Source organism: Protopterus annectens, chromosome 3.part0 (genome assembly GCF_019279795.1).
Source record: "Protopterus annectens isolate FY-2018-M chromosome 3.part0, PAN1.0, whole genome shotgun sequence".
NCBI classification, from domain to species: domain Eukaryota; kingdom Metazoa; phylum Chordata; order Ceratodontiformes; family Protopteridae; genus Protopterus; species Protopterus annectens.
Window position 1 is genome coordinate 116,673,292 of NC_056731.1, and position 27,415 is coordinate 116,700,706.

General features: G+C 35.0%; 1 protein-coding gene across 2 annotated transcripts in view; it reads left to right on the forward strand.

The window, feature by feature from the left end:
• Nucleotides 1-27,415, forward strand: part of MRC1 (mannose receptor C-type 1) — a 1,874,292-nt gene that overhangs the window by 1,328,832 nt on the left and 518,045 nt on the right. For both annotated transcript variants that reach the window (XM_044064625.1, XM_044064626.1), the window contains exon 22: nucleotides 1,930-2,099. In XM_044064625.1, coding sequence (XP_043920560.1) covers nucleotides 1,930-2,099 — 170 coding nt within the window. The remainder of the gene's footprint in view (nucleotides 1-1,929; nucleotides 2,100-27,415) is intronic.

Consider the following 27,415-nt stretch of genomic DNA (forward strand, 5'->3'; position numbering starts at 1 on the left):
CCAAGTTTACTTTATGCCAAACTATCTATCCCAACCTATATACTTTTCTTTCATGAATCTAAAAATGAGGGAGAAAGGATGCTTCATACTTTGTAGTCCACAGAGAGCTCAGGTGCTGTCTTAACAGAACTAAATCCTTCAGACCTGTGGATCTGTTGTTCATTTCTTGGGAACATATGAAGAAGGAACAAGCTGTGTCAAAACAGACAACCAAATGGTTGTCTCAGGCTATTACCTTTTCTTACATTCACCACAGCAAACCTCTTCTAGGTGGGGTCAAAGCCTACTCTACCAGGGCCTTGGCTTCATCTATAACTTTTTTCGAAATGCTTAGATTCTAGAAGTATTCTAGAAACTGCAAATTAGTCCTCTGTATATACATTTACAAAGCACTACAAGATTGATTCCATCTCTAGGTCCAGGTCATGCTTTCCTTATCCATTCTCCAGAGGCTCCTGGAACCTTCTTCTTCCACCTCCCAAATGTAGTAAGCTAAGGTAATCTACCCATATAGCTAAGGCTACTGCAGCAGTCGTCAATATGATGAAAATAGTACAGTCATATAAGGAAACTTACCATAGCAGTAGATGTTTGAAGAATCACTGCTGCAGTAGCTGCCCTTCCCTCCATCTCCCTTGGTTTTTCATATGTTGTTTATGCCAGGGTGTGAATACTTATTTTTGTTGTTCTAGCATTGTCCATTCAGGGCTCAGGCTCACTATCTCCATTGGCATGAAAGCTATGAAGGGCTTGACACCTAAACATGTCTTTTTAGTCAGCTCATCTCAAGATGACTGATGGTTTGGGCATATGGAAGGTGCCCTGAAGCTTTGGAAGCTGTCTGGCTGTTATATCCTTGACAGGATATAACCCCATATAGCTAAGATTACTGCAGCAGTTATCATATGAACTTTTACTGTTTACTTACACAACTGTACTTTATCTGTGCCTGACATGTTGTCAAGACTCGAGTTCAGCCAATTTTTGTTGTATTTGTTCATATTTTATTTGCTGTCCCATCTGTTTTTCTTTTGTCTACTTTTCAGATGTTTGCATACCAGTTATTTCCTCTGAATGCTTGGTTAAAGCATCTATTTCCTGCTTCCTTCTATTGCTTATTTTAATGAATTCCAACAGGGAGCTACATATCTTGAAAATCTCAGGGTACATTTGATCAGTCTTTTTCTCTCTAACTGTATTTTTTTTCCTTTAACTGCCATTTCCATCTATTTTTCCTACCTCTGCTCCACACCACTTTTTGTTCACTTCTGAGGTTTCACAGCTGTTATAAATTTTGCTTCAGTTTTTCTTTTCTTTGATAACTTTCTGAAGGTGTTAGACATTTTAATTACCAATATTTGTTGACATTTTTCAAATTGTTTCTCCAAACAGGGTAAAGGCAGCTCGGCAACCTATAAAAAATAGGCACAGCTATTTAATCCCCAAGTTGTACTTGTTAATAGATTATAAAATGGCTTCTGTTTAGAAAGAGTCATTTTGGGGACTTGTGTTCATTGGAGCCCAGTGAGAGTAGATGTGCTGGCTTTTGCTGTTTTAATAATTCGCTGCCTAAAGCACTAATTTAACTGCTCACACTTCCATCACCATCTTGGAATCCAGTCTTTTTTGAGTTTGAAGTTAAAATGAAACTATGTGGCCAAGGTTATTTTTTGTCTGTCAAAATAAAAAAATGGTCACTGTTTAGAACAGAAGTATTTATTATGTTTCTTGCATGCTTCAGTGGAACATCTCTACAACAATATCAACATAATATAAGTATTATAGTTTTTTTTTTTGGTGATATAACGGAAACAAAAATTCTGAATGAAAGAAGCTTCCAATTTGATGCATTACTCTGAACTTTTTATATAATACATTTTAAATGTAACTGTATACAAAACACATTGATATCTGCTTGTTTCTCCACAGCATTCCTTACTGTAAACCTGAGGAACATGAATGTTGGCTTCTGGATTGGCTTAAATGATATCAATCAAGAATTTCAGTTTCTCTGGACAGATGGGCGACCAGTGTATTACACAAACTGGGCAAAAAATTACCCAAAGGGCTACAGTGAAAACTCTCAATATGGCTTCTCAGTAAGAAATATACTTAAATCAGAAATAATCAATTAAATGTTATCTTGAACATGCAAATTAAAATAAAGGTATTTTATTTATGGTTTTATAAGTATTGAAAGACAGGTAATGTAATGAAGGGAAGGCCACAGTTACTCTTAGAATTCGGGAAATCAACAAGTTTGTTAATACCTTTCTGGTGTAAGGAAGGTGTTCATAGCTTTGGTCAGCACCTTTTAAAGCTGTTAAGCTCTAATCTCACAATGGAGTATAATCATGGCCAGTGCCAGCCATCTCAAAACAGCAGCAAGAGGCTAAACCAGCTTTAAAAGCTGTTGTACACTTCACTGGCAGAACAAACTATCAGCTTTTAAAGTCATTGACACAATGTCTGGCCAGTGTCTGTGTGGCAGCATTTTCATTGCTGTAAAGCACTTCACTCCCCACGTTATTTTTTTCTATGTCAGAATAGCTAAAGCTCTATGTACTACAAAGATTAATGACTGGGTCTCTCTGATTGCAATTCACTCATTATGTGTTCTTGGCATGGATGTCAGGATCCACCTCTGCTGCTTTGCTTCACTCAATTCTTATAGTTTATTTCTTGATGTCCGTGACTCAAACACATAACAACCTGGTAATGATTGGAGACCTAGTCATCATCCTCTATATTATAAGTAAAATTTAGAAAATGACAGTATATTAATTTAAATGGTATATGGCAAGCTGAGAAATACATACTGTATGTCATAACTACTAATGTGATTCCTTGTGTGTGACCTTAATTGAAATAACACAAATCACACTTCTGTTTAACTCTAGGGGTACAGGTGAATAGTAAGAGATTGCTATAATGGTAATAATAATAATAATAATAATAATAATAAATAATAATAATAATAGCAGCTTTATGTTTCGGTATTTGCCAAAGCTTTCATTTTACAATTAACCTTCACCTGCTATTGATTTTCAGTAGATGAAACATTTGAATTTACAATACAACTGATGTTACTCCGTGCTTCCTTGTTAAAAGAATACTTCATGTAGTAAATGTTTGCTCCATTTTGAAAAGATGAGATAAATCTAAAAGTGATAAGAGTTATGCATTCTGCTTAGTGGGTAACACAACAGAAGTGCTGCACCAGTGATATTTAGAATAGTTTGTTGCAATTATTCCATCTCTGATACTGCTACAGTTCAAACAAACATAGTCTGCATATAGAGCATTCTCAAAGAATGTAGACCCTTTTCTGTAACACAACACTTCATAAAGTTATTTAATGATTTATCCAATTGACTGTAGTTTCGATAATAATGTTACTGCTTTTCATTGGCATCAATACCAGATTCATAAAATAATTGATCAACTTATACTTTGGGGGAAGTTTTGATAACAACTCTTGTCTACATTTACTGATGAAAAATTATTTTTTAAACAATAGTCACTAAAGCCTACTGTATGTCTGCAGAATTTCTTTTATCATCACATTAGCTTGCATTTTTGCATTCTGTTGATTATTTTACATAATTTCTATACTCATTGTAAGTACTGGAATATACTGATTTAGAAACAGATTCCTTTCATGGTAAGCCCTGAGAGAACTAGTACCTTGAAAGCTGTGGTGCTTTTTTGCGAAAGGAGATTTACTCACACTGTGCTTCAAGGAACACAAGTCCCTGAAGCAACTCTTTCTAAACAGAAGACATTTTATAGACTACTCGCAAGTAGGACTTGAGGATTGCAGGTTGCAGAGCTGCCTTTCCACAATCGGGGGAAGCAGTCTGCTAACTTCTTACTATTATTTTTTTTCATTTTTAAGATACCAAGATTTCATAAAATGAAAAAAAATATACTAATTCAGACTGAAAGGCTGTTTGTGAACATGCAGATACTCATTTGGAAGAAGGACCTATTTTGCAGAGTTTTGTACACTTTTAATGAATGAATGAATCATTCATTTTCTCATACATTCTGTTACACCTGCTTTATCAATTTCAAGGTCATAGGGGAGTGGAAGCCAATTCCAAAACTCAGTGTGGGCATAAGGCAGTAAACTAATCCTCGATAAAAGCTAGTCCACCACAAGAAAGCAAATTAAGACTTGTGTACATACACATACACAGACACACACACACACACACACACACACACACACACACACACACACACACACACACACACACACACACACACACACACACACACACTTTATTGGACAGCCAAGTTACCTACTGACGTCTTTTGGGAATATGGGAGGAAATTGGATATTCCAGCAAAAACTTACACAAATACAGGAAGAATATGAGACTCTAAAGGGATGGAACTGCAGCCAGGAACTGAATAAGGGCGCCAAGACCTATGAGGTAGCAATGCTTACCACACTACCACTATGCCACCCATCAATTAAAGGGATGTTATTAGTGAAACACCATTCTACTTTTATGAGGAGTGAACAATTATTAATGAACAATAAAACATCATAAACAATGCAACATTTTATATTATGTAAAGGCTTAAAGATTAAGTTCAAATGCATGAAACAGAATTCAGCAGTCCAGCTCTTTTTCTGCTTTTGTGTAGTTGACTGCAGTCAAATTTGTATTGCTCACTAGTTTTTTTTTTTTTAATCTGCAAAGGTTAACATAATAACTTTAAATGTTAGTTACAGTACCCACAATGCTCTTTTGTTGACTGATGTATGTTTCTGCAGACCATGTCCGCAAGTGACACAGTGATGCCATTTGGTATTGCATACAGAGTCTCTTTACTCAGTGTAAGCATTAATACACTTTGCTTTAGCTTTGTCAAGTCCTACTGTATTTATTAAGCAAAAAGAGGCTGGGCAGTAACTTCAGGTAAGACTTTGTCTGTTACATATTTAATTATCACGGTCATGGCACAGCACTCCTTAACCTGTTCCCAACAACAGTAAAGAGGACGGACCGGATACCTTATTTAGTGATGTTATTTTATTATATAGAGCTTCTAGCTGATGTAGAACTACAACAACAGTGGTGACTGTGAGGCAGGCTGAATTTGTAATCAAGGAAGTGCGGGAGTATGTGAATGTTCCCTAGCTTGAACTGTCTCTCTCATAAAGCTGAATATAAAAGATGAACATACCTGGGAGAAGGGCAGCTAAAGAGATTAATGTGGTCTCTGTCAGCAATAAATACATGTAATAAACAGAGACTTTCAGCTGGAAAGCATATTGCAGAAAAAATATGGTTGTTGCCCTTCATTAACTTGGGATTTCAGCAGATAGATCCTTCTTTCCTTGATCCTAAATCCATATTATAGTATCATAAAAATGCATTATATGATTACATCAATTTGGAAAGTAGAAAGCCAATAGTGCATGCTTCACGCTGCTAAGGAAAGTGTGATTTCAAATTATTTTTTTAAGTTATTTACTCACTGGAATTGTCAGTGCCATTAAATGACAATGGAATTCCAGCGCTATCAGAACAGCACTTCTTCTTCTTTTTTTTTTTTTGTAAAAATTGGCACCATGGACATTTTGAACGTAGTCTTTAATAAAAAAAAAAAAACATACAGTAAAACAATGCAGGCATAATGCTAATCATTAAAGAGGTAAGCTTTAAGCATTTTTGTACTGTTAAGAGTTAGACGTTCTTGTAGTTGCGCAATAGAACATTTCAAAATGCAGACGCTACTACTAAAATATGTCATGGTTAACTATTGTCTAACACTTAATCTCTAGCAAGCCTTGCCAGCTGGTTGGAAGGTGCTAGAAGGGTGATAGTCTCCAATTACTGGTGAATTTTTAGGACAATTTGCACTTAGCAACAGTTGTTAATTTTAGCTGATTACAATAAAACTTTGGCAACATATAAATAAATAAATAATTTATTATTTTTATTTATTTATTTATTTGCAGTTGGTTTACCAGGATAGTCCATTGGGCCTAAAAGAACCCGTTTTCAATGGAGTCCTGGGGAGAAAAGCTCCAAAAAAGAACAGACAAACAGAATAAGTACATACATTTAAAAAGCTTCTTAATGCAAACTAACAGACAAGTTGAAAACAACATAGCTAGGCTACTTATACAATGTAAAAAAAGAGTACAGTCGTAACTTTTGCATTTGATGTACATTCGAAAATGTGAATTATTGAAAAAGTACAAATAATGAGAGGTAGGTTATGGCATTAAAGAGGTAGGATTATGTTGTTATATGGTGTGGTTAGAATTCGAGAAAGTAATAAGTATACAGGCTTTGTTGAGTAGGAAGAGAATGAATGGAGGATGAAGGATGAAGGGTTCCAGATTTTTATGATGGATGGGAACAAGAGCATTCCCATTGGGACGTAAGATGAGTATGAAGAGATTTTTTGAATGAATAGAGATTAGAGATGGTATGAATAGATGGTGGGAGTGAGTTCCAAAGACGAGCTATGTTAAAGGATAGTAGGTTTTTGCCTGGGGGGCGCTTTGGTTTAAGTATTTCTAATAGGTTTTGATTGTTTGACCTTAAGATTCTATCAGGTAAGTGAAACTTAAAAGAAGAAGACAGGGAGGGACAAAGAGAGGGGTTGTTAATGAGTTTGTGGGCTAGGGTAAGCTGAATGTAATTGAGCTGATGTGGAAGTTCAAGCCAATGTAGTTTATGGAGAGAGGAACAGTGAAGGGTGAATGAGCTGTGTCCGTTGGCGAACTTGGCGATTTTGTTGTAGCATGAGGAAAGTTGTCTTTTAAGAGAGGTCTGAATATTAGTTAGGAGAGGTGAACCATAGAGAAGGGAGGGAATAAGAAAGGAAGAAGACAGAGTGATTTTTGAGGTCTTTGTGAGATATTGATTTTGACGGTAAAGCATACCCAGCTTTTGGTGGGTTTTTTTAATGTTTAGGTGTATGTGGGAATTGAAATTAAGTTGGTTATCAATTTGAACACCAAGTAACTTGGTTTCAGATACGAGTTCTAGGGTTGAATTGTTTTGACTAGTGATCAGGAATGTGTTTGTATCAAAGGGAGTAGTTTTAGTGGGAGTAAATACCATGAGTTTAGTTTTGGAGGCGTTGAGAGCAAGGTGGTTATTTCCATCCAATGCTCAGTAATTGAGAAAGCTGCTTGTGTGAGCTTTAGAAGCTCAGGAGTAGATGAGGCAGAGCAGATAATGGTGGAATCGTCAGCATATTGGATGATGTTAGAGAAAGGAATAGATTTATGAAAGTCGTTTATGAAAATGTTAAAGAGAAGAGGACCAAGTATGGAGCCTTGGGGAACCCCGGTGCGGGTACTAAGAAAAGAGGAAGTGGCCTTTTTCCATTTTACAGCTTGGTGTCTGTTAGATAGGTAGCTGGAGAACCAGTTCACAGAGGAGGAAGAAAGGTTAAGTTTGGAAAGTTTAGTTAATAGCAGGCTGTGTGAAATGGTATCAAAAGCCTTAGAAAGGTCAAGTAGTAGGGTAGAGACAATATGGCCGGAATCACGAGCTTTATTTACAGTTTCTAGATAGGAGAGGAGGGCTGTCATGGTGCTATGATTTGGCCTAAAGCCATGTTGTGTAGGTGTGAGAAGGTTATTGTCTAAAAGATGTGGTAGTAGTTGAAGTTGAACACATTTTTCAAGTAGTTTAGAGATGGGGGACAAGATAGCAATGGGGCGGAAGTTGTTAACACTGCAGTTATTACCGCCTTTATGAAGGGGGATGATAAAGGCTTGTTTCTAGAGTTGGGGCACTGTACATTCTAGGATTGAGCGGTTGATGAGGATGCTTATGGGATAGGCAATTGCATCAGCAGCAACGCTTAGGAAATATGAGGGGATATCATCAGGTGCATTTGTGCCGGGCTTCAGTTTATGAAGTAGTTTTTTTATTGTAGAAATGGGTATAGGTTTTAATGAGAATGGAGTTGTGTGAAGAGGCAAAGTATTTGATGTTGGTGAGGATGATGAGGATGTTAGAGAGGGAGAAGAGTTATGGGATGTAGTTAGAGAAGATGGGAATGAGGAAGGAAGAGAAGTGCAGGGTGGGCTTTTGGCAGGAGAGGGTGAGGGGGTATTGGATGGTATGGTAGAAGTAGGGAAAGAGGAAGTTAGTTTGCTAATAGAGTCAATGAAGAAGGAGTTGAATTCAGTAGCCAGGTCTAGATCTGGGGCATTTGGGTCGGGGGAAGGGGTGTGTGGTTTGCTGGGGTTAAGGAGGGTGGAGATACCTTTCCAGAATTTCTGTGGATTTGTTTTATTATTGTTTTGGAGGGTAAAGAAGTAATTTTGTCTGTCAGAGATAATAAGCTTTTGACTTTATTTCGGAGGGTTCGGTATTCAATGTGGGAATCAGGGGACTTTCTTTTCTGATAAAGTGCCCAGGCTTTGTCTCTAAGGCGCATGGTTGCTAATGTATCTCTGGTAAGCCATGGAGCAGAATTATTTTTTATTCGTTTTGTCCTTTGGGGGGCTTGGGAATCTAGTATTCTTAAGAATGTAGAGTTAAAGTGAGAAACAGTGTCTTCTAAGGGTAGTGTCCTAAGAGTGTTCCAGTTGATTGCTTTTAAAGAATCTGAGAATGTTGTTGGGTTGAAATTTTTGTGGTTGCGTGTGGTAATATAATTGTGGGGGTGGAGAGAGATACAAGGGAGTCGGTATGTGAAGATGGGCATATGATCACTTAGAGCATCGGGAAGAGTACCACTGTCAGAGTAATAGTGTGGGTGTGACACAAGGATCCAGTCTAGTATACTGCCACAGGAAAGGTTTTTAGAAGGACGTGTTACTTTGTTGATTAGTTGGGAAAAGTTATATAGGTTGATGTTAAGGGGGTTGGATGGAGATTGAATTGAGGTCCAGTTAATATTTACATCACCTAGGATTATGGTTTCATTACTAATGTTACTGGAGAGCCAGGAGAGAATGTCTTCTAATGTAGAGAATAACCACAAGCATTATATGACTCAGTGCAAGCTGTTGCATTTAGTACTGTGCTCAGATACAATGCCCAGTTCAGAAAATTATTTTTGAATGCAGAGCTCCAATTCTTGCTTTTGTTTGTCTTGGCTTTGCATGCAGAGATTTCCCATAAATATCAGTTCTCCGACGCGTAGCACATTGTATTATTTTCACTGCTTAGTGCAGCTGTTGTGTGCATCTTCTTTGAGTATGCCAAGTCAAAGCTACTTTTTTTATCTGTTGAAGTGGTACGCTTGGCTCTATGCCATTTTTTGCTGACAGCCAAACACACTGGTGACATATGCAAACTATCAGGTTGTTTGGGTGAGTGACAATGGTATGCTCAAATGGTATGCTCAGCAAAGGAGACATGCACTAAGCCTTATTTGGCTGCTGCCTAACTCTTGAAGTAATTATTCATAAGCACATCTGGGAGCCACCTTTATCAGTTACATTTTGTGATCAGGTGTAGACTGGCATGCCTGGCACAGGTTAACCTCATTCTGTTTGGTATATTTTCTGAACCCACCCTAAGTTTTCAAGTAAGTCAAATAGGGCATAGTATGCAGGCAGCATATGATTATACGTGCCTCAGGCATAATCATCATCCTGAGTACAGGATCTGTATGTGCACCATCGTAAACTCCAGCAGGAAACTCGGTAGTTGAATTTTATATAAGTTGCAGTCAGTGCAAATCACCCACAGAGAGGCCTAGCAAGACCGTCGTGGCAATCCAACAAATAAGTGCATGCACCATCAATGCAAGGTCTGTTTTGAGTATCAGATGATTTATTTTGGCAGCATTCCTTAGATGATAAAATAAAGACAATAACAGCTTACCCATGGTAATTCAATGCCAGTTTGTCTTTTGTCTTTGTCAGTCTGAGTTAACAATTTAGGGGCAATGGATCTGACTGTTCACATCCAGCTTAATATGGGCTAGGCTTAAGGAAAATTTTAGGAATTGGTAGCAGCCTGAATGACTATGGCTTTTGGTTTTGCCAAGTTCAGTCTCATCTCAACCAGTTTATAACAGTCTGTTTAAATACAACTGCTAGATAAGCCTCTACTGTTTCAGGATCAAAAGAAGGGTATGGTTGTATATCACCAACATGGCTGTGATACCTAATTTTGTGTATTTTTAGGACTTCCTCAAAAGATGTATGTAGCTATTAAGCAATACAGGACCTGAGATGTATCCCTTTAGATACTTAATGGCTAAAAATGGAATGACTGTGAGAATGTATTTCTTGATATTATTTGTTGACATTATTTAACCATACAAGATCCAAACCAAGAGGTCATTGTGTTAGTTACTTCTTATGTTGTTTCTGGGTTGTCATTTAAAATCACATTGTATCAAATTCTTAAGCAATGGTTCTAGTTTTCTTTCTCTGATGAGATCATCCATGATCCACAAAAGGTCAGAGTCAGTGATCTGACATTGCCTAAAACTGGACTAGTTGAAATCCATTTGTTTATATTTATCTTAATCCTTTTTAGTAATTTTTTAAGAGCAAATGTGTGTATATATACATCTGAAATCTCACTTAATTGCATACCCAAAAAAGTTGCTCAAAATGAAGTAAAATACTACAGAAACTGATCAGTTTGCCACAAACATGTCATCATGCATATTAAAAACACTTATTTACAATAGACCCTACAAAAACAATGAGGGCCTATTAATTCATAAGTAGGTAGATAGTAAGTGCCTTCATGGTTATCATACATAAAAAATATTAAAGATTTGAAACAGGCTAAACATTTCTCAAGGCAGAAGAGTTTATTCTTGTCATCTCCAGCTGTGAAATTGACCACAACCTCCTTCAAGGCAGCTTAAAACAGTCTCTACACTGAGGTGGCTTTCACAGTCTTGTACATCATTAATCCAAGGAAGGTGTGTCTGGTATTGTTGGCTGTACTTGTACAGCTTATATGTTGACATTTGCACACTTGAACTCATCCTCAAGAAATCCTGGAAATTCATACGGTGGAAGTTACACTCTCGGCATGAAAGAAATGATAACCCTGGTCAACTGCCATAACCTTTCTGAAGTGGCAACGACCTTTCACAACAGATAACTGTCACAGTCTAATGCACTGCTGCACAGATACTTCCCTGTGTACCACAGACTAGACTGCACAACCTGTCCATCCATCCATCCACAACCCCTTTTCCCATTTTTACATATGGGGTCAGGGTATCACTTTAACAATGACAGGCATCTAGAGCCAATGTTCAGACTGCCAGGTGGCCATGGTATAGAAAATCTGAGTGGGTTAGGAAGCCATGGTAGAGGCCATTTCTAACAGCAGAAACTGCATTTGTTATGGGAGGCCTGTAAGTGATATCTCTTGTAATATTCTAGTCTTTGCTCTTGTCTCTGTTTACTATTTACAATTACAATCAGACCACTGAGAGTGTAGATTCAAAAAAAAAGGATGAACCTGAGCAGGAACTAGCTAGTGCAAAGCTGAAGAGACTGTCTTCATAGCACACTGTCTGTGCCTCTGAATCATCATCATTCAGCAGGATAGCAATGACAATGATCTTTGGCATTAATACCAAATGGACAACACCGTTAGTCTGTCAGAAACAGACTGCCTCAGTGTCACACTTCATTTTGGTGGGAGTTCACCTTTTACTTAGCCAGGTGGCACTCTTATTAGGGATCTGATTATAACACCAAGTCAAGGGTTTCTGCACTGAGGTGGGATACCAAACCTTGGGTAAATCCTTTGTTATGCCTTACAGAGGGGTCAAAGTGAGAGAACTCCATAATCTGAAGGAATTTGGTTATGAAAGTATTCTATTTATTGCTGTCCCAAATGATGAAATTCCCCAGTATCAGTGACTGGGGCTGCAGCACAACTAGGTTAGTAAGAATGTCTGCACATACTGTATAAATGTCTTGATGTCACTGAGTAGATGGTAAATAAGGGGGTTTCTTTAGTTCAGAAGATCTGGCTTTGTCCTGAATGGCTGAACCTGAAATAGATGACCATTCCACACCTGCTATAATTTTTTTCATGTGAATAATCACTAAAAAGCCACAATAAATAGTAGCTTCAAAATAGGTTCACAGTAATTGTGTAGTAAATTCTTGGTAATTAAAGAAATGTTATGCTAAAAAAGGCAAGTCTGAAATAATTCCAGGCTTATTTCAAATAGGAATAGTAATAACAAAGCATCCTAGTAGGATGGATCATATTCTGAGAAGATGTAACTATTTTACCTGATAACAGTATGGTTGGTACACATGGATATTTTATGCAGTTGTTTCCCTCCTGCTATTTTCCCTCCAGTTTTTCCATCCATCATTAGGTGTTCTTGAAGCTCTCTGTTGTAATAGAGTCGGTTAACATATCTAACAGTGTATTATCTCTGTTTGTAAAACAATATGACTAAACTATTTATTAGATAAGTAATTAACAGTATGGTGTGGATTATGCAATATGTACATACAAGTGAGGGCAAAACAAGTCACATAACCAGACAGTATGCTACCAGATCACACAAAAACAATTACAGAAATACAAACAATTACAGAAGTTTCAAATACTGCCAAATTCTGACATGGAAATGTTCAATAGTTTTCTTTTCCTTTCTTCAGTGGCCAGGTCTCAGTTTCTTTAGGCCCAGAATCTCAACCTCCTGCACCTAATAAACTAGCAAGGTACTATAAAGTCCCTAATAGTCACAATTCTTGTATAAGAATCTTTTCTCTGACCCAGGAGTTGTTTTTGTACATTCTGAAATGGCTTCTAAGCTTCTTTCTTCTTTCAAAGCTTTACCAAATAATAAGGACAGCGGGCCATGGATATGTATGGAAACATACTATATACTTCTGCCAACTTAGATTTCCCTGCCGTTAATTACCAGACCCACTTAATTAGATACATACTGTTTTTGACAACATGTCTAAATAAATTTATAGCCTACTTGAAACTAGCACTAAATCTTCATTAATGTATGCTTGCTTCTACTGCACAGGTGGCACCCAACCACAATTAAGTGTGAGTGCGATGCGGCTGCTGATGACTCTTCAAACGCAGCTGCTTTGGGATCAGCATTGAGAGTTTTTGTCCGCCTTTGCTTCTAATCTTTGCCAGAAGATGCTAAGGCTAAACTCTTGGAAGCTTCTTTAGATAAGGGAAACTTGTTTGTATCTCCTTCTACTGAAAATTTCAAGAAATTGGAGGAAAGGGAAAAAGAATGCAGTAGTTTAAGGAACTGTTTCTTTCTCCTGTTCCAGAGTTTCAGATAAACTCTCCATCTAAACCGTGTTTTTTTCCACAAACGTCAAATATTTGTTCAGCATAAAGGTAGAACATCTTCTAAGAAAATAATGGCAAAACAAGCAAGTCTGATTTAAAAAGGGTGATAAGGATCCTTCCTACACAAGGGTTATAATTTCTGACTGTTGTCTCACCCCCTTTCCCTACTGTGGCCATCCCCTTTCTGGCCTTTCAAGCTAGCTTTCTGTTTGCCTTCCTCCTTGGAGAACAATAACAACTAGCTTTTGGGTTTTAGACACCATCAAAAATGGGTACATACTTTACTGGAATTTCCTCAAGTTCCTTCTTAAATTTCTCAGATTCCTACAAACCAACAGAATCAAGTCTTCCCAATCATTTTTGACCTCTTCAGTCAGGGAGTAATATCATCTGCCCCTTACCATTTAAGAAGAAACTGATACTATTTAAGGTTTTTCCTTGTTCCAAGAAGTGAAAGAAGTTGCAGACCAATTCTGGACATATCCATTCTGAATATATTTTAAGAGTTCCAAAATTCAAGAATGTTAACATTCTAAACTGTTTTCCCTTTGATCTTTCACAGAGTTCTGATAGTTACTGTGAAGCTAAAGAATGCTAATCCCTGTTTATGCATATTGCAAAGCATTTGAGATTTTGATAAGGACAGCAGGACAATAGATAAGTAGCAGGCATAAAGTATATACTTCTGACACCTTGGATTTCCATGCCATTAATTACCAGATCCATTTGGGCTTTCCACTACATCAAGAGTGTTCACAAAGTGCCTAGCCCCTGATACAGCATTCTGCAGACTCCAAGGTATCCACATCTATCCCTTTTTGGATGAATTCCTCATTCAGGTTACTTTAGTTCAAATGATTTTTTAAGATTTACAGTTCATCATCAACCTTTGTCTGAATCTTAGGTTTAATCTGAACTTCAGCAAATCCAGGTTACACACCACTCAGTCTCACCGCAGAGAGTTGGGTGTGTGAATTTTGTATGTGCTTTGTGTAAAGTTACCTCTTTTACATGATAGTGAAGGGCATATGTTGCCTGTGTCTCAGCTATACTTCATTTTATTTAGCATTTTTAAATTAAACGAAGTGTAGATTTGAGTTTTTAGAGTTATTGTACATGCTCCAGTGGTTTTGAGGGTCTATATTAGAACATTGAAGTTTCAGAACTTCGAATGTTCTAATATCGACACCTAATAAGCGAAAGCTGAAAATAGCAAAGTTTCAGATAACCAAATTTTTTCCTAGGGAAAGAATTCAGTTGTCCGTTCCTGTCACTTCGCTATTTTCAGCTCTGCGGTGGAAAGTTACAGGTCGGGTTCAGGTAAGTATGCGATTGTGTGGATGTGAGGGTTAGGGCGGGTTAGGTGAGCTAGGGTTAGGGTGTGGGTCAGGTAAGTGTGCGAATGTGTGGACGTGAGGGTTAGGGTGGGGTAGGTGAGTTAGGGTTAGGGCGCGGGTGAGGTGTGTGTGTGTGATAGTGGTGGACCTTAGGGTTAGGGTTTGGGTTAAGGTAAGTTGGTAGATAGTGGTGTATGTACAGTTTAGTGTAGGTTTAGATGTAAGATTTTAGGTATATGTGTGTGGATTGCTGTTTGTTTGGTTTGTTTGTGTTGTGTGTATGTGTTTTGGAACAACAAATTTTTTCCCTAAGAAAAAATTTGCTGTTCTAAATTTTCGATGTTATCGGTTTTCGGTTACTAGGTGTCAATATTAGAACATTTGAAGTTTTGAAACTGCGATGTTTTAATATAGACCCGGTTTTGGGGGGTGTCCGTATTGGTTTTACTATAGGTGCTTGTCTGCTAGTAGCTTGAAAACACACATGCTCACTGCCACTAGCACAAACTCCCATTATCCTGATCTCCCACTTGTACATAACCTCCCCCACACCTGTCACTATACAACTGTATACCCTTACTGTAAAATAAACTCTGACCCTAAAATTCCCACCCATTTATCAGCGCAAGTTCTCACTCCCTTATCATAAATCTCTACTCACCCTTTCTAACTCTAAAGTCTCTGATTCCTTTCTAAACTTAGAACTCCAACTCTTCCTAAACCAAAATTCCTGATCAGTCCCTAAACTCACCTCCTGTTCCCCAAACCTAAAACTCCCTTCCTGCTTCCTAACCCTAAAATCCCCATCCCTCCCTACAGCCACTTTCCTGAACTCATGTTCAAGTTCAACTATGAGCAGCAGCCTACCTGAGCTACACGGTAATTGTGTCCCTGACTTCGAGACGGTGGTTTTTCAAATATCAGGGATTTGATCACCAGTAGTACTCCGATCCATGTTTCTTTTTTGTTTATTCTGTGTGTAATTTTTATTTTTTTAATGGTGTAGTGAATACGAAAGGTAGCCTTTGTGTCAGTTTATAATGTTATTCTACTTAGTATATTTACATTAAATTAGGGGCAGATTTGGGTTTAGGGGTTTAAGTTAGATGGGACAGGATTTTCTGTGGAGTATCATTAGATCACTGCTGTGTCCATGGTTCATGTAAACCTTTACTTGTATTTTAATGAGAAGCATTCATATGACTGGTTTAAAGGGATTTTTGATTGCAAACTGTACGATAAAGTGTTGTGATACACCAACAGTACAGATAAAGAAAAATGTATCTACACAGCAAACCAGATATGTGTTTATCTCACGTTATATTTGGAGTCCTTTGTTAGTATGCGCATGTACACACACACACATAACTCACTCATTCATTCACACATGACTAGTATACATATGGGCAGTATGAAGGAGTGCCAGTTGAACTATACCATGTCTTTGGGATTTGGTCTGAAAATAGAGCACCCTTTGAAAATCCACTTGAACAGAATGAGAGCATGCATTGTCACTACCTTACTAAAATGTTACCAAGAAATTATCTAAACATTAACAAAGTATTAAACTTCCTTAGAACTACACTAGAAGGTCCCCCACAAGACAGAGCATTAATACAAGCCTGCATAACCACAATTAATTCCTGTTCAGTAGACAGTTTTTTCAAACACAAGTCACTTTATACACACTTAAAAGCACATAATCCATGTTCCCAGGCAAAATGCCATAATTACCCCTGCCCAGCACAAAACCATCCCTTTGTATCTCCCATTGATGGACTGCAACCTATTTGCATTTCAGTTAGGTTTGTCCAGAACTAGGGATAATAGTGTATTTGAAGGGTAGAAGAAAAAGCCTCCATGATCATAATTTTGTATTGCCATCTTTCTGTTAACTCAGCTATTGTAACAGGGCATGATCAGTCAATAGTTTGAAGTGTGTACTTGCAAATAGTATCATAGAAAGTAAAAGGCCCACTTCACAGCCAGGCACTTTCATTCAGTGGCTTAGTATTTCTTCTCACCATATTTCTACTTTTAATTTATTTAGCTCACATGATGCTCCTTACCCTGACTAACTTGGGAGAATACTGTTTCCAAACTTCTTCTGATACATCTGTATATAGGGTAAATTTCTTAGTAAAATCAGGAGTTACTAACACTGGTCAAAAAAATCCGTGGTGGTGGTGCTGCAGTAGCATTGTCGCCTCACAGTAAGACGCTGTCTGGTTCGATTCTCAGCTAGAGCGTCTTCTGCATGGAGACATGCGTGAATGGGCGTACCTTCGTTGAAGGTTGTGCATCAGGGCTGGTAACTCGGCACGTAAAAATCAACTACCAATCATTAGCGGACCGGAGTTCCACTGTGGCGACCCCTAACCGGGAAAAGCCGAAAGACACAAACAAACAAACTAACACTGGTTAAAAACCTATCTTCTGTTCCTTAAATACTCTATCTGCCTCAAGAGATTGTTGCACATTTGATAGGAACTTTCTTTTTCTGAGATTTGTCAGAGAACAGGCAGTCCAGATTTTCTGTAATATCCAGTAAGACCAAGGAATGTCTTCACCTCTGTTTTAATGGAGGGTATAGGCCAGCTTTTTATGGCCTTTTTTTTGCAGTTGTGATTTTACCACCCCTCTTCCTGTAAAGTATCCCAGATATTTAGCTTCCATCATACCTAACTTACTCTTTTAGCATGCACAGTTAAGCCTGCCTGTTTTGTAAATTCTGAAACAGCCTACCCTTATGGTAAGTGAGGCTTTCAGTCCTCTGAATAGATAGTCACATCATCTGGGTATGCAGTGGAGTAATGTTAGTGAAGCTTTAATATTTGGTTCATCAGTCTCTCAAAGATGATAAGAACTCCATGTAGGACAACTAGTAGTACTGTGTACTGAAGTCTTCAGAGCTTACAAAGCCTGTTTCTCTCTAACATAGGAAAATTGTATTTGACAAATATTCAGCCTTTACTAGTTGCTCTATCAATTTATCCATTCCGAGTAAGAGGATCTAATACTTCCATCTGGTTTAATAAGTAACACTTTTGGGCTTCTCCATTCACTCCATGACTCTTATTACTCCTAATTTTTACATCTAATTGTTTCTGTATCTCTCTTGCTTATAAGTTATCTTCCATCAGTTTAGTTCTCCCAGGCATGTCTGAGAACATTTTTTTATTCCTTAATAAAACTTCTCTTATTTCCTGCTTTTGCATTTTTAACAAGGATTCCTCTAGCTCTACTTCAGGAAGATATTCTCTCATCTTTCCTGCAGGAATTTCAACTTGCAATCTAACCACAGAACTTTATGTTTCTGCCTATGGCTTTCATTGCTCTGTCTTCTTCTTTCCTGCTTGTCTACATATGTATTCTTTCGGTCACTTCAAGTGACCCTTAGCTGTTAGCCAGGAATTAATTCCCTGTAGAGAGCACTAATACTAAAATACCAATACAGGAAACACTGGAATAAATGTCTTTAGTTGGCATTCTTATTATACATCTGTTGTTTCATCTCTTGGCCTTTCTGCACCTGCTACTTCGCTAAGGGTACGACTGACTTTCGTTTATACTGTAAACTAATGTAGAGTTCTTTCACACTTTTGAATGACTTCTTCTCTTCTTCCCAAGTCTCTTTAGCTATATCAAGTAGACTTCTGGGATGTCTGTTATACAAGTGTTCAAGCAGGGTAAACCCAGACACCTCTCTTATCTCAAATCGTAGGTAGTGTGATTGGTTCCAGTTAACCATGTATGTCAAAGCCTTTTCTTAACACACTTTTCAGTGTTTTATTGAACCTTTGTACTAAACCATCAGTTGGCAGGTGGTATACTGGCAATTTTAATTGCTTGATCTTAAAGATTTAACTCATCTGATACAGTATCCATGAATGAGTAACTCCATAAGAATACTTACTCTGGTAATAGCACTAGCATTGTTATGGCACAGCCTTTGGAAATTTTGTAGCCTAGTCTGTTATCACTAATATGTACTGATACCCATCTACTGATTTTGATACTGGCCCCACAATGTCCATAGCACTGAGTTCAAATTGCACCTCTGTAATAGCTAATGGAATTAATAGTGTGTTTTTCTGACATTCTATACAGGAAGCACAGAAATTTCCTGTTGATTTTATTATATACCCAGCCAATAAAATCTGGTTAACGCTCTTATGATCTCCTAGCATGTAATTATGTGCTAGCTTCATTACTAATATCTTATAGTTTTTGGACTGTAAATAGTATAACATTCACTCTCTCCATTTACTTACTCTATGTAAGAGATCATATTTTAACTCAAAACAGGGTTCAGAAGTCATTGGAACCCTTTGTTTTCTATATTCCTCTATAGCCTTAGTTATAGTCTTTCTTGCTTTACTTAAAGTATCATCTTTGCATTCTCCTTTTTTAGAGTTTATGTGGATTACCCATGCATCTAACTACCCAAGGTTACTTTCTTGTTCTGCTTGTCAATAGTTGGATGGTGTAGCTTCTTCTTCCAAAAAAAAAAGTGGTATTGCAATTTTTATTATTTATTTATTTATTGACATTTGATTATTAGGAAAGTCCAGTTGGGTAGGAGCCCATTTTCAGTGAAGGCCCAGGAAGAAAAGCTCCAAACGTTTACAAAATATTTTAAGAACAATAATTTTACAGTTTTTAAAAATATTATAGAAAACAAATACAGTTTAAATCATTATACTAAATGAGACATAATATGAAAATGTTAGAAATGTTGGTTAAGCACATATACAATGATATGACAATGATTTAATAGTTAGACAGTTTATAGAGAAATTAAAGGCAAGTTAGTATAATACAAACAGCAATTGCAAAGAGAAAAGCAGAGTTATGGTATATATAGAGAGAAAGCCAGGGGAAAGAAATCGACAATAGTAAGGAAGTGAGTGAAGAAGGGAAAGTAAGGAGATGTAAGATATGAATAGGTATTTGTTCACATCTTCTATGTTTCCCCTATAACAGCTATTTCTTGAGAGAAATTCCCTTCTGCTTTAACTTTCATAAATTTTAACAAGCTCTTTGAGAGTTCCTTTTTTTAACTTTCTCTTCCTTTTTGACAAAAATAGGTTTAGAACTCTGTATTTTCTTACCTATCACACTTATTTTACTTACTGCCATTTCTTTGCCTTGTAGGTCCTCACCAAAATGTCCCCATTTGTCTATTTTTTTATTTCTGAATTACTACTTTATGTAAGTTTTTGTGCAGATATGTCTTTTGATGTCTCTTGTGCTGGTTTATTTTTTTCTGCTGCACAATTTTCTATCTGCTCACCTCATTTCTTATACTGATGTCTCCTGTATTACTAGGTTTATGCAGGTTCATCACTGGGACAAGTTTCTGATAAGACACAAGATCCTTTTGCCATCTAAACCAGATTCTGGTTCTTTCATAATGTTTATGCTAATTCCTTCCCCCTGAGTTTGTTTGTAGGTCTCAGTAAGAGTGTCATTGTTCCCTCCCCCATATTCTTACAATGAATGTGTATATGAAGCTGTTGCTTTACTTCCTACTTATTAGGCGTATCATCCTGCCATACAAAATTTATAAATTCACTCTCCCACCATATATTCTACAAGTGCTTAAAGCAGAGAAATATTTCCCTGTTATGACATAATGAATCAAGCCAGATGCTACAACTATATGACGCAAATGTTTTTCTGGAACTTTGCAGATTTCCACATCTGTGACAGATGTACATTTTTATTACCATACATGCATGCTACCTCCAACTTTTGTTTGTTATTCATCTTATGCTTTCAAACATAATCAACTACCTTTGGCAAGTGTAAATATGCTTCCAGAATATAGTAAAGCTTGAACTTCTCTCCTTTCCAAAAATGTTGTACACTTCAGTAGCTTGGTAGTAATGCAGTGATATAATGCTCACTCAATAATCCTAGATTCAATCTTACCATGTTCCACAGAAACAGTTTTATTTATGACATTAGTTTTCACATTTTTATTACTAGCATTCTCTTCTGTATTAGTGAAATAACATTTGGTTATATGAGTCCTTACTCCACATACAAAATAAGTTAAGTCATCACTTACTACTTTTTCTTTCATACAAGATTGTTTATTTCTTATTGCAGCCTCAGCTGTAGAAGGATACCATTCAATTTCAATAGTATGTCATGACTAATAAGGATTTTACCATAGTCAATAACTTGTCAGAGTTCTTGGGTTCATATTGAAACATTCATTTTAGAATATTAGTAGGTAATGGTCTTTTAAATCTGCCCACTGCTAGAATGTCTAATGTTTTCATTAAATATGGCCTGTGACTTAAAGAGGGCAGGGATAGATTTATCTCCTGGTGACTGACATGTCTTTGGAATGGGCTACCAATTCATGTGAAACAGAACACTTCTATGACACTGTTCAAGAGGAACCTGGATGAGTGGATGGAGCACTGTAATTTCTAACTGGGGATAGTGCTCATAATCCTCCTGGACATGGGCAGTCATCACTAAATCCAATCTTCGGTGTTCACTAGCATTTTCATGGTATAACATTGGGATGAAATGGCTAGGCTTAAAATGACCTCTGGTTCGATAGCCTAGTAATCTCCCATGATCCTATAATCCTATGTGGATATATCACAGGAAAATAAATAAATAAATATCCAACATCAGTCAATAAAATAAAACTTACAAATAAACGTACACAGAACCATGCAAGGGTATATGCCAATAGTAAACATAGAAATGAAAGATGAAACCCACAAACGTCTGCCTTCCTCTCACTGTATAATAATAATATAGCATTCTTTAAGGGGCAACATGCACCCTATGGGACTTTCATCACCTTTGATACTTTTGTATCACTTTTGCTCCTAATTATTTCCAGCCCTTCTACTTCCAACCACCTAGCCTATTTGTTTTTATGTATTTTATTCCCATAAAATTTCTGCATTAGATTTTCTACCTTGTAAATTTGTCTCAGAAATCCACTCAGATCTTCTATTTTAGAGTTTCTTTGCTTTTCCTCATACTTGTGATGGCCCTTTTGGTTTCTAAGATTATAATTACTGCTTTAAGACATGTGTAAGTTGTGCATCTGGGCTCTTAATGGTTTGTTAGCAATAAAGTTTGAGTTATGAAACTTTATGACTTGTACTTCAGAAGTTATCTCATCCCTGTCTAAACATTCTTTTTTATGCTTCTCTTAATCAATATAATCAATCCATTCTATATCCTTTTAGGTTTTTTTTAAATAAGTTTTCTTGAAAGTATTTCTGAAAAATACAATTATTAACAAAAAAAAAAACTAGACATACTTTATGATGGAATAGATAAAAACAACAACATTAATATAAAAGATAAAAAAAAACAACAAACTATGTACACAGATGTTCACTTAATTATAGACAAATTAAATTAAAACATGTGAATAAAACTGGTTAATACCTTTATGTTATTAGTTTTCTAATAGTTCAGTTATATTCATCCATTGATTATATACTGCTGTATTCCTAGAAGATCAAGCTTTGACTGTCATTGATTCTAGTTTGGATACTTCCAAGAGAAGATATTTAAAATTTTGAAAAGAGGGGATTTGCAATGATTTCAAATTTCTTGTAATTTCTTTCTTGGCTATGGACAGTACAGACCAAAGAATCATATATTTACTTAGTTTTACACAAAAGGGATTGGGGAATTAAATAAAACTAACAATTTAATAAGTAAAATGTTATCAGTAAATATTGCTTGCAGGAAAGTATTAATATCTTCCCAGAATTTTTTTCATATGTAAACAATCATAGAAGATATAGGCCCAATCAGCATTCTGTGCTTTCATACATCTCCAACAAAGAATATTTTCTTTACACATCTTATTTATATTATGTGGAGTAATGAAAGATCTATTAAAAAATCTCCAGGTAAATATTCTCCATTTAAGTGATGAAGTAGTTTTACCTGCTTAGTGAAGAAAATTTGATTTATCTTCCTGTAAAGGATTACATTTATTAATGTCAGAAAAATATTTCCAATAATTATCTGGGAATATATCTAAATCTGTTTTAATAGATTTATGTATATTTGACAGGCTATTTTTAATTAAGCTATTTTGTTGAGTAAAAGTGATCAAGTACTCTATAAGTTTGGGAATTACATTTCTAACTGAAGAAGGTAATAATTAAAATTTATTTTTGATATAATTTCTAGCTTCTTGTAAATCAAGCCATGAATATGAAACAAGATAATTTACTTCCAACAAAGTATTAATTGATTGTACTTCATTATTTTTTAACATTTGATGCCAATAAAGCAACTGTTTCTGTTCAAATATTGAAATTTTATAAAGAATAGGACCTAAGATAACCCCTTGTTGTATATGCAATGGGGAAATAAGGAATAACCAATTTTCATATGATTGAAACCTAAGAATACAGTTTTTAAATAGATTTTAAAATAATGTTAATATAGTTTGAAATAAAATTTTGTGTAGGACTAAGAGAGAAATATTCCTTCAGAATCCATATGAAAGTGCTATTTACTAGATTTAGTTTAAAGAGATTATTATTATTATTATTATTATTTAAATTTTGTGATGAAAAAAGAATAAAATCTTTCCATTTTGCTGAGTAATTACTATCTATAAAATATAAAATAGTTTTAATAACTGAGAAAATTGAATACAGTTCCAAATTTGGCAATGCAATACCACCATTCTTCCAGGTGTACATATGATATGTTAAAGAGATCCTAGGTTTAATTGGGTGCCAAAGAAATTTTTTAATCATAGTGTTAAATTTTTTAATTATTGTATAAGGTGGAGGAATAGAAATAGATTGTAATATGTATAAGATTTTTGGTAGTAGTATCATTTTTTATAATTGATAATTTATCCTCTAGTGAGAATTTTATTTTAGACCATTTCTGTATTAGTTTGTCAATTTCTGTTAAACTATTATTGAAGTTCAGTTTTTGAATTTCTTTTATATTTTTGGCAATAATTATACCTAAATACTTTATTTGCTGGGATTGTGGCATGTATTTTTCAAATTCATTTTAAATATTATATTTATTTGGGCCAGTTAACAATATTTGTGTTTTGTTGTGGTTAAATTTTAAACCTGAGTTTTTGTGGAAATAATCTATATCATTAAATAATTCTTGAATTGTTGGATTTTTACCTCCCAGAGTAATCCGAATGTCATTTGCAAACATTTGAATCTTTGAAAAATTATTAAAACTTATTTTAAAACCTTTAATATTACTATTTTTTCTAATCAAATTTGCCCAAGGCTCCATAACTAAAGTAAATAAAAGATGGGATAAAGGACAGCCTTGTTTAGTGCCTTTACTAATAGCTATGGACTGAGATATATTAGAACCAATTTTAATATAAGCAAGATAGCCTGAATATAACTGGGTGATAAGTTTTATAAAATTATTTGAAAACCCAAGTTCCTGTAGAAGAATGAAAAGGTAATCCCAATTGACTGTGTCAAAGGCACAATTTATATCTAAACTAACTATAGTTAGGTTATTTGTAGGTATTTAGTTGATTCAAGTAAGGTTATTATTCTTTTAATGTTATAATAAGCTGTTCTATTTATTATGAAACCTGTTTGGTCTTCATTGTTTGGGAAGAACAGTTTTAAGCCTCTTTGCATTTATGAACATAAACATTTTATAATCCGTGTTTAATAATGATATAGGTCTATATGAACTACATTTTGCAGGGTCTTTATCAGATTTTAAAATGGGAGAAATAAATATATATTTCCATGATGGTGGTATAGTATTATTAGATTGTATGATATTAAAAACTGAAAGTAACAATGTAATAGCTTCATTTGGTAGAATTTTGTAGATTTCTGGAATAATACCATCGTTACCAGGTGCTTTATTTTGTTTGAGTGTATTAATTTGTTCTTGGATGTCTTTTAATCTAATTTGTCTATCCAATAATATAGTTTGTTCTTCAGATAATCTTTTTTTAGAGTGTTTATTAATAAAAGTTTGAATATCTATCTGTGGGTTTATTGGAGCAGAAGACTGACTAAGTTTAAGAAAATATTCTCTAATTCAATTAATATGTTACTTATATCAGATACCTTTTTTTCTTTTGAGGTGAATATATGTCTTTAATGTGGTTACATTTGTTTAATCTTTTAACTTTGTTGGCTAAAATATTCAAAGATCTGGGGTTAATAGAGAAGTTAATAAACTTATTTTTTTCTAGACTAATCATAGTTTTATTATTTAAAATCTTAAGATATTTCTAATTTAAAGATTTTAATTAATCTAGTTTGGATTTTTCATGTTGATTTTTTTGAACACACAAGATTCAAAATGTCAAGTTTGGCTTGTTTCTCTTTTAAATCTTTATCCCACAAAAGTAATTTTTTTGTACCAATCTGTTATTCTGCCATATAGGTATGCCTTCATTGCATCCCAGATGAAAATTTCAGGTGTATTAATGCTAGAATTAAGTTCTAAGAAACTATGTACTTCTTCTAGTATACAGGTGTTAAAATATTTTAACTTAGTGATGTATGCTGGTATCCATTTTATCTGGACATTGGTACATGCATAAATATATATGTCAAAGGTTATTGAATTGTGATCTGTAAAGGGACATGTAATAACTTTTACATTACTTAAAGAATCTGTTAAACTGTTAGAAATAAAAACCCTATCTATTCTAGAGAATGTATTTTGTCTGTGTGAAAAGAACGTATAGAATAAAGATTTAGAGTCTGCATAATTATTAATATCCTTCAATAAGAAATAATTTGAAAATTCTTTTAGTAATCTGGCTGAGCTCGAAATTCTTCTCTTACCATTAGAAGTATAGTCTGAGCTATCAAAAATGCAGTTAAAATCGCCAGCTAATACATTGCCCTTAGAAAATTGAGTAATATGTACTATATGTTGTTGTGCTGAACTATGTCCAAGGCCAGGAATCCAGTACATGGTAATTAGAGTAAAAATTAAGTTATTAAATTCTATGACAATAGAGAATACCATACCCTTATTATTTTTGTATGAGTCTGTTATTTTAGGTAGTGGTAATTTATTATTCCAGGGTATTGCAGCACCTCTTTTTTTTGAGTGTGCTCAGAACTAGTGAGTATTGAAAAGGATTTAGATTCTAATTTGGAAACATCCCCTTCAAGCAAATGCGTTTCTTTCAAAAAGACTAATTGTGAGTTATTTAATTGAAGATACTTGTTTAGAGATCTTCTCTTATTGGGGTTATTTAAACCACTTATGTTAAGGGAAATACAATGTAAAGCTACCATGTTTTATGTGTATTGGGGTGTAACAGATACTGATTAAAACTTTTAATAAACTTTAATCTGTTAGATAATATTAGACAAATGTAGGGAATACAGCAATATATAGAGTGTGAAACATAAATAAAAAAGTTTAAAATTAAAATTATATGAATAATATGCTACTATACTTGATTTAGTGAACATCAAAAAGAATATTAACAAAAATAATTACAGAATCTTCTAACATTAAAACCTTCTAAAACCCACCTGGAGTTATAAACTCCTAATTTGAGTGACATTAATCACCCAAATTAACAAACCAACTAGCAGCATATTTCTATCAAGTTCCGCCTAAATATGATTTATTTTATAATTAAAAAAACATGGCTTGTAAATAATAATGTCTGCATTATGCAAAAGAAGAACTCAACATATATTCTTTGAAACTCTAGAGTTATAACAATTGTAAATACAAAAAGCCTACACTACTTTAGAAGTCACTGTAACCAACTCACTACAAAAATACATCACTTGGCAATCAAAGGATATCATGGTTATTAGCAAACATGTAAAAAAGTAACTGTATAAAAATAAGTAACTAGATTTACCTTTTGTTTCTTAAGTTAACTTTTTATAACCCAAATTATATTTAACCATTCATTATTGAAGAATAATGCAATATTATAGTGGTTATAATATATATAGCTCAGCTAGAGATCAATCTAAAGTGAATGTATTATTTAAACTTATAGTCTAAAATATAGCAAATAAATGGGACTTCACAAACCATCAACTGGAGCTATACCCACATTTAAATCTATAGCAGAGAAACAACAAGACTCTTAGGAGATCTAACATAAGTTATTAAGATACAAATGACTAGAGTAACATTATGCAATAGCTTTGTAACATTGTGTATGCAAAATGCAACTGGCATAACTTATGAAATTTAAGCATATTACAAAAGCTGCAACAAACTAAATATCATCATTCCCACTAGTCATTAAAGCATGACATGTCATATATATAAATCAGAAGAACATGAAAGGAGACATATATAAGTAATATTGCTTTAAAGTAACTTGATATTAAACATTAGATGGAATGTATCCTTGCTTCAAAAATAAGTCTCTAATAATGTGTAAGCATTTTTAAATAATCCAGTATATAAGTGTTATACAACTGCAAATTCTATAACTTAGTACATACATAAACATTTTATTATAAAGATGAACATTACTGTATTTGCTTTACTTTAAAATGGCCTCTCTCAGCCCACCAAATAAAATAGTAAATCAGTTACTTCCGGAATGGGTATTAAGTGAATCTTTCAGGCATTGAGTCCTCATAAGAGGATTTGCAAAGATTTTATCTTATTTTAGAAGGCGAAATCAATGAACATCTTGCCATTTAGTCCAAATATGTGAAGGATACAGATATTTCCATCTAAAAGCACCCTTTGAGCTGGAGATGACATCATGCTGTTCAGTGAGATAGCTCAAAGGTGCATGAGGCCATTTTGCCAAGCAGTAATTAATTCAAACAGCTTCGA